This window comes from Cebus imitator, unplaced genomic scaffold, assembly GCF_001604975.1.
Source record: "Cebus imitator isolate Cc_AM_T3 unplaced genomic scaffold, Cebus_imitator-1.0 Scaffold280, whole genome shotgun sequence".
Taxonomy (NCBI): domain Eukaryota; kingdom Metazoa; phylum Chordata; class Mammalia; order Primates; family Cebidae; genus Cebus; species Cebus imitator.
In genome coordinates this window covers 3470134-3478252 of record NW_016107595.1, presented here as the reverse complement: position 1 = coordinate 3478252, position 8119 = coordinate 3470134, and the positions used below count along the sequence as shown (strand labels likewise).

General features: G+C 54.0%; 1 protein-coding gene across 12 annotated transcripts in view; it reads right to left on the bottom strand.

Moving 5' to 3' along the window:
* The window catches only part of GATAD2A (GATA zinc finger domain containing 2A), a 125018-nt gene that overhangs the window by 12555 nt on the left and 104344 nt on the right, over positions 1 to 8119 (bottom strand). For 11 of the 12 annotated variants that reach the window (XM_017501376.2, XM_017501370.2, XM_017501373.2 and 8 more), the window contains 5 exons: positions 4063 to 4195; positions 3789 to 3920; positions 2405 to 2494; positions 1290 to 1421; positions 956 to 1123 (listed from right to left, as the gene is read on the bottom strand). In XM_017501376.2, coding sequence (XP_017356865.1) covers positions 956 to 1123; positions 1290 to 1421; positions 2405 to 2494; positions 3789 to 3920; positions 4063 to 4195 — 655 coding nt within the window. The remainder of the gene's footprint in view (positions 1 to 955; positions 1124 to 1289; positions 1422 to 2404; positions 2495 to 3788; positions 3921 to 4062; positions 4196 to 8119) is intronic. The other variant, XM_017501377.2, reaches the window with a different exon arrangement.

Below are 8119 nucleotides of genomic sequence, written 5' to 3'. Positions count from 1 at the left end.
GCAGGAGAATTGCCTGAACCCGGAAGGCGGAGGTTGCGGTGAGCCGAGATCGCGCCATTGCACTCCAGCCTGGGTAACAAGAGTGAAACTCCGACTCAAAAAAAAAAAGAAAAAAAGAAAAAAAAGAAAAAATTTCACAGGTGTATGAAAGTGTCTACCTGGGTCAGTCCAGGATTGGTCTTCTCTGCACTCAAACTGACCTTTGAAAGCAGACAGGGACGCTGCCCAGAGCCTTGCTCTTGTCTGAGAAGGGCGCGCAAGAACAAACTGTGCCAAAGAGGGAAGAAACAGCGAACATGCCCACCAGCAAACATGCCCACGAGCAAAAGCCCCTGCAGAGCTGGTAATTTTATCTGTCAGCCAGGGTGCCTGCTTCCAGCCTGCCCGCCCCTGGGTCCTGCTCTTCCCATCCTACTTTCTGGGGGTGGGGACAGACCCTCCCCATCTCAGAGACTCTGTACAGAGGTGAAGGGACACGCTGCTAAGAATAGATGCGCCTGGTGCCATGAGAACATTTGCTGACGAGGCGACTGGAAGAAGCCACTGCTGGGAGGGCGGCATGGGCTCCAGTGCCCCCTGAGGCATCCAGGCCCATCACCGGCCTCTCCCGGGCCTTGACTATCCCCCTAAACCTGCTGTGTGCCACATGCTGTTTCCTCGGCCATGGAGCTGGTGAGCAGACCCCACCTTCAGCTCAGGTCTGTGTGTCACCCCACTTGGCAGCTGCCCACCTGTGCTGGATGGCAAGTCTGCCCACAAAACTTGTGCCCACCACCCACACAGCCCTGTGGCCCCCAGGAACTCAAGTCCAAACCCCTGCCTGGCTCTGAGGAAGCAGGCAGGTCACACCACACAGACTGCGGAGACACTACTGTGCCTCCAGAACCTGGGCCGAAGGGGAGCGGTCACAGGTGGGACCCACACTCTCCCTGGTGTGGTGTGGCGCAGCCCTTACCTGCGGGATGTTGACAAGCAGGCTGGTGTTGGGAACGTTGGCGACGCGGATAAGGCCCTGCTGGATGATCCTCTGTCCCTGAATCTGCACACTGGGCACTGACGCTCGGGGGGCCAGGAGGAGGGGCGGCGGCCCTGTGCTGGAATGTTGCCTAATGCTGTGAATCTGCTGTTGGGGTAGGGTGGGGAGAACAAAAAATTCAACTGAGATCAACAATGGAGGGGGGCCCGAAGGTGTAGGACACCTTGGCCCCAAGGACTGGTAAGGGTCCTATTTTCGAAGGAGATGATTGCTGAGGCTGCCAGGCCTCTCCAGTGTGCACCGCCCTGCTCACCTGGGCCCCCCTGACGAGCGGGGGCATGACGACCTGGGAGCTTGCCTGTGGCCCCAGCTTCGAAGACACCTGCTGCCCACCACGGACCAGGGGTGGGGGTATGACACTGCCGGGCATCCGAGCTGAAGAGGTCTGTCAAAGACACCAAGACCCAGATTTACATGGACACCCCCCCTTTTTTATTTTAAAACATGCAGGTTTGCTGCTTTTATGAAAGCACATACTTATTATTTTTTTTTTTTTCTAAGTAGCAGAGAAATTAAAAAAGAAAATTAGCTGGCTGGGCATGGTGGCTCACACCTGTAATCCCAGCACACTGGGAGGCAGAGGCAGGTGAATCTCTTGAGCCCAGGGATTTGAGATCAGCCTGGGTAACAGCAAAACCCCATCTCTACAAAAAATAGAAAAATTGGCCAGGCGTGGTGGTGTGTGCCTGTAATCCTAGCTACTTGGGAGGGTGAGGCAGGAGGATGGCTTGAGCCTAGGAGGCAGAGGCTACGGTGAACCTAGATCGCGCCACTGCACTCCAGCCTGGGTGACAGAACTAAACCCTGTCTCAAACAAACTAACACTCAAGGCAAATGTGTAACACAAAATTAGCAAAGATGACTACTTATTCTAAACATTGGAACAAGGAATAGTGACTCCATCCAGAGCCATGCAAACCTGGGCTCACTTCTGAGTGAGTCCCACCCACATGGCAGTTCATTCCCACATGACACTGGCCCACCCAAGGCAGGATGGGCATTGCCACCCCCTAGAGGAAGCTGGGAGGCTTGTTTGAGAGGAAGGGACAGGAGGGTCCCTTCCAACCTCAGCCATGTGGCTGGGAGAAAGCTTCTGGCCCTCACCTGGAGGCCCTGGGAGGAGGCTCTCTGGCCCAAAGAGTCAACATGAAGGGAGATCAGACTTGCCAGGGGCACTCACTGGAAGGCTCCCTTCCAGTGTTGGCCATGATTTCTGTCTTTGACATCAATAGTGGCCTACTTTGGGCTGTAGGGCTCGGGAAGTTCGTATGTGCTTCTTCCTCTGGGCTGTAAGGGAGCCCAAGAGGCCTGTTCTTGATAGCAGCAGTGCCGGCAGGGCCCCCATGGAGATGCAGACAGGACACTGACCTGGAGTGATGGCTTGCCAGCAGGAATGTTCTGGGTCCCCCGAACAAGCGGGGGAGGGGTAGTCACGGTGGTCCCGACAGAGCCTGCGGGCTGCGAGAGAGCAAGACACCAGGAGGTCAGGGGCCACGAGGCACCAAGATTTAATGCTGGCAAAGAGGACTGACTTCCTCCTCTACGGCATCAGGCTCTCAGAGGTTCTGCTTGAAGGCTGAAAATGACCCAGTCTGCGGCAGGAGGTGACAATTTCTACATGGGCCTAGGAAAGACTTTCCAGCAGCGCCACCCCTGGCTCTCAGCATCACTTCCTGGCTGCTCCCTGACACCCACACAGTGTTGGGCACCCCCTGTGCTCTCCAGGGGACAGAATGGCTGACAGCAGCAGCGCTGCTGAGGCAAAGGACCCATGGCCCAGTAGACAGGGAGATCTCAATCACTGTGAGAAAACGGTGGCTCTGGGCACTTTTTAAAGCTGCATGTTCCATTAGAGAAGGGTCAGTGACAGATGTGGTGTCCCTCAATGAGTTTTTAGCAAGTGACAGGAAACAGAAAAAAAGAAACAGGCAGGCTCTTTCCAACCCACTTGCTAACCAGGTAGGTGGGGGGCGGGGGGGAGGGTCAAAAAACAAACCCCCAAGCCAAGGCAGGGAGAGTCTGGTTCTTCCTTCAGCTCTTGCCCAGGACACACACACTTTCTGGTTCACTGAGACAATGACTGAAGTGCTTAGGAGGTAGGAATTTCCCAGAACAGAGCCCTCAGAAAGCCTAACAAAATAAACTTAACCTTGCTGCCCATTAAAGCTGCATCTAGAAGCAACACAACAGCGAGCTTCGGGCTCCAGGGAAGGAGGAGGAACAGAAGCAGGGCCCCCTGAGAGTTGGGGCCGAGCTCCATGGGAGCTCAGCACACGTCTAGCTGGGAGGAGACCGAGACGCACAGCAGTGGGGAGGACAGCAGAGGCTGGGGCATCCCCTGCACCCACAGGCCAGGTGGCCTTTCTGGACAGAGCTCTTCATCCAGGAACGTGCTTCCAGCGGCACCAGACATTTGTGCTCCACTTCCTTGACACCTGTTGTCTAAGAAGTGAGCTTTAGACCCTCAGATCCAGGAATTCACTTAACATTTAGCCAAACACAAAATAGACATAGTGCCCACTGTGGACACATGGCAGGGAGCTGCGACTCCCTGGCTGCTCCCTGTCTGCCCCTCATGGCCGGCTCTCTCCTGGTCATCCTCCGCACCCGCCACTCCACAAATGGGGGAGCGGGACCTTGACCCATACTCCCTCAAGGAAGCCCTTTCACCTTTCTGGCCCCTGACATGGATGAGGGGGTCAAGGCAAGGGCAGGGGCTCCTGCTCGCGCAGGGAGGATGACAGGCACGCACCTTCTGGGCAGTGGCTTCCTTTTGTATCTGACTCTGCCGCAACTTTTTCAACAAAACGAGTTTTGCTTCTTCTAACCTTAACTCTTCTTTCAGCTGTTTGATCATCCTTTCTCGCTCTTCAGGACTGCTCTTCTGCAGAGGTAAGAGGAACAGGGCTGAGGAGGAGTGGCCTTGGTGGGGAGCAGAGGCCCCGCTGTCACCAGCTCCACCTGAGGGCGCCGTGAGTGGGCAGGGCACAGCGGGGCTCTGGCAGCAGCACCACCACGTGGCTCACCATGAGTGCCTCAGTGCTGGTCTCCTTCAAGGCCACCATGGTCAGCCCATTTACTCTCGGGCTCGAGGGCTGCTCGTTGTCGGAGAGCACGATCACGTCAGGTGAGGGGGGTGTCCTCTCCGACTTCATGTCACTGTGGGGTAGAGACAATAGTGACCAGAGGGCCCTTGACAACTGGACCCAGCACCCACCCTGTGGACACATGGCAGGGAGCTGTGACCTCCCTGGCTGCTACCTCTGTCTGCCCCTGCACAGCCGGCTCTCTCCTGGTCATCTTCCACTTTCCCAGCCCCACCCCATGGCACCCGGGCTGCCTCCATTCTCTTACCCACACATCATAGGGCGCCCAATCCCAGTGCCCAGGAGGACACCTCGATGGTAGGGACTGAGGGTGTGTATGCCCCCTGAGCATGACATGGTACTTCGGAAAACATGGCCACTCCCTCTACCATGTGGCTCAGAGTAGTTAAAATACTCGGCTCTGGATCCTGGGGCCCTGCTCAGTGGTAGCCCCTGGTGGGGCTTGTGCATGCCGCATCTGATGGGATGTGTGTACCTCACCACCAGCGGCAGCTCCTGTCCATAGTAGAAACCCTTTGAGGGGGAGCCCAGCTCCCTTCATGAACCAGCCTTTCTTCTCTCTCAACCTAGGCAGGCCAATAGCCCTCACGCCTGGCAGCCAACCTGTCCCCAGAAGACTGAGGGGTGTGTCCACAGGCTGACAGCTTGCTCACGAGGTGGCACCAGGTGCTAGATGGCCCTTCTTGGGTCCCACACGGCGGCAGCAGCTATCTGTTTTGAAACTGACTAGGATACAAGTTATCTCAAAGACCAGAGACTCTCCACCTGCCTGATCTACTCATGGACTGTCACCCTCCTGCCCACTCCGTTACGTCCCAGCTCAAATTGCATCATGATACAATCAGGGGAAGTACTTGTAGGCTTTCCATTTTTGTTATTTTGTCAAAATATGGTCACAAATGTCTAAGAGTACAGCTGATGAGCTGCTGTTTTTCATCAGAACCGGGTAACAGTGAACATCCATTCTATGCTTACTGCAGGACAGGCTCCGAGCTAAGTGCTCACGGCACCCCCACGTCATCTGACCCAGGCAGGAACACATCAGTATGATTTTCCTCTTCCTGTGAACGATCCTCTAGGATATATGTGTACATCTGACACTACTGAAGGCACAGGGCTGATGACCTGCTGTGGTGTCACTGGCCTAACCCAAGTCCCAGAGACGGTACTTTGTCCCTAGTTAAGTGGCTCCATTTGCTGACGGCACAAGGCAACCGTCCCTGAAGATCTGAGTTCATTGCACTTTTTTTTTTTTTTTTTTTTTTGACGGGATTCTTGCTCTGTTGCCTAGGCTAGAGTGCAGTGGTGCAATCTTGGCCCACTGCAACCTCTGCCTCCCTGATTCAAGCGATTCTTCTGCCTCAGATGCCTGAGTATCTGGGACTACAGGAGCACGCCACCATGCCTGGCTAATTTTTGTATTTTTAGTAGAGGCAGCATTTTGCCATATTGACCAGGCTGGTCTTGAACTCCTGACCTCGTGATCTGCCCGCCTTGGCCTCCTAAAGTGCTGGGATTACAGGCATGAGCCACCGAACCTGGCCCATTATACTTTCTTTCATCAGAGTGAATCTGGTCGTTTTTAGTCAGCAGGAAAACCAGCCAAGGACAGAACGCGTCCTCTAGGTGGCACTGTGACCCAGAGAACAAGCTCAGACAAAGTTAACTGGGAGCCACAACTCAAAGTTGTCCCAGCTCTTACTCTGCCAGGGTCTAGTTGATAATTAGACCCCAGCAGGGTTAAGGAGAGTCTCAAGGATGAAGAACGTGACTCTGCTCTAGCAGCCTTCAGGACCTCTGAGGTCCCCTCCACACCCAAGTGAGCTGCGTCCTCAGGAAAGGGCGGACACAGTGCACCAGAGGCTGAGGCTTGACCAACGCTACCCTGGACTCCGGATGCCAGACTCCGGAACCGCTTTACTTGCTCTCCTCTGGGCCCTCCTAATTCCACCCATCAGAGCCACGTGGCAGCTGTACCTGAATGCTGGTCCTATCCCTGATCCAGCCAACTTCTCACCAGAGATCTGGGCGTGGACAGAAAGGTGCCATTTTGAAATATACAATCCTCCAGGCAAGGGGTTATCAGCCACATTCTAAGTCCAGAACCAGGTAGTTTGTTTCTAAAGTAACCCAGGGCACCTCACTCAGGTCTTAGCAAACCCCACCTGCATGTCTCTCCTTGCTGCTGGCCCCGTGCCACCCAAGATCGACTTTCAAGGTGACCTCAGGGCTCTAATTCCAGGCTCCCTGGACACGCACACACACTAAGCACCTCAGAGGCAGGCGGTCCCGAGGCTCCAGCACAGAGCTGCAGCTGCTGGCCTCCACCCAAAATGAACTGGGAGCAGGGGGCCAAGGCAGCGCCTTGTATAGAGTTACAGATACACTTCCCGGACCAGCACGAGCCAAAATGAAATGACATGCTATAAGGGACTTAACACTTATCATCTTATTGTGGGTATGTGCTTCTTCCAGAGGTGAGATGTCTAATAAAATTCAAATCTGCCTAAGGGAAGAGGGCAGACGAAGGGTCCAGAACACCTAGCAGCTGAAGCTGCCTGAGAGGGCTGCTCTGACCAGGCCGCTCCCTGGCCCCATCTTGGCCTGCGACTAATCAATAACTCATCCAAGAGATGATGTCACCACCCATCAATGATCCTCAGCATCCCAGCAGCCAGCAGGGAGTGAACTTCCTGTATGCTAATCAGGCCACCAAAAAGTCATGTGACAAAGGCATTTCCCTCCTTGGTCACATGACCCTTTAACTGTGCCTTCCAACATGAAAACCATGGCAACGGCCAGTTCCAACCGGTTTGTGACACGCAGCCTTCATTTTGAGAAGGGAGGTAAGGGTTCAGGTGCTGTCAGAAAATGGAGGCGCCAGGCTCACCCCAGGGCTGTGGAACTGCAGGCACTTCCTGTGTGGTGCCGGCCCACATGGGGCTGTCGCTGCACCACAGGCGCCAGCCACCTCTACACACACTGCACACAGGGGGCTGCTGGCCCCTTTAAGTTTCTAAAATGAAAAACTTTGTTAAGCTCACTTTTTAAAGCAGAGAGTCTCAATACTTTTTAAAAGAGAGTTTAATTCAGGAAAAAGACCATGTGGCTCAAAATGATCACAGGCATTATTTTAGGGAAATAATTTAATTATAAAAACTGTCTAAACAAAAGCAGTGGCAATCTAGCCCAACATGCTGGGAGGGATGGCATCGTGGCCCAGGGACAGCGTCTATCATTCACTCCACAGCGGCCGTCCGGGCACCAAGTTTATATGGAAGTGACGTTGTATTTCAGGGCAAATCCCATAAGCCTGTCCTGACCACCTTGAGAAGCTTTAAAGTAAAACTTAGTGATCAAGAGCTTTTACATGACCTACAAAAATGCCCGGAGGCAGGCCAGGCTGTTATCAGCGTAAAGGGTCTCACCCCCGACCCCAACGCTGGCACCAGCCCTGACCTCACAAGCACAGAAATTCTGTTACCTGCCAGGAACTTCCGTAGAGTTTCCTGGAGGAGAGGCCGGGATTATAAACTTCAATCGAGACACGATCCCACTTCCACAGCACAAGATTATGGCTTTCAGCTGCTCACCAACCAGTGGTCAGTACGTGGTTAATATTTAGTGTCCCCTCAGCCCGTGCCAGGAAGGAGTTGTCCTTGGAGGCTGGGACCTTTGTGCTTCTCTGAACAGCCCTATTTGGTATGCAGGAAAGGCACACTTCATCCCCCTCTCCCTCATTCATTCATTCATTCATTCCTCACTCACATTTGCTGAGAGCTCATTTAAAAAGCAGGTGCTGGCTGCGTGTGGTGGCTCACACCTGTAATCCCAGCACTTTGGGAGGCAGAGGTGGGTGGATTACAAGGTCAGAAGATTGAGACCATCCTGGCCAACACAGTGAAACCCCATGTCTATATATATATTAAAAAAAAAAAAGTAGGCCGGGCGCGGTGGCTCAAGCCTGTAATCCCAG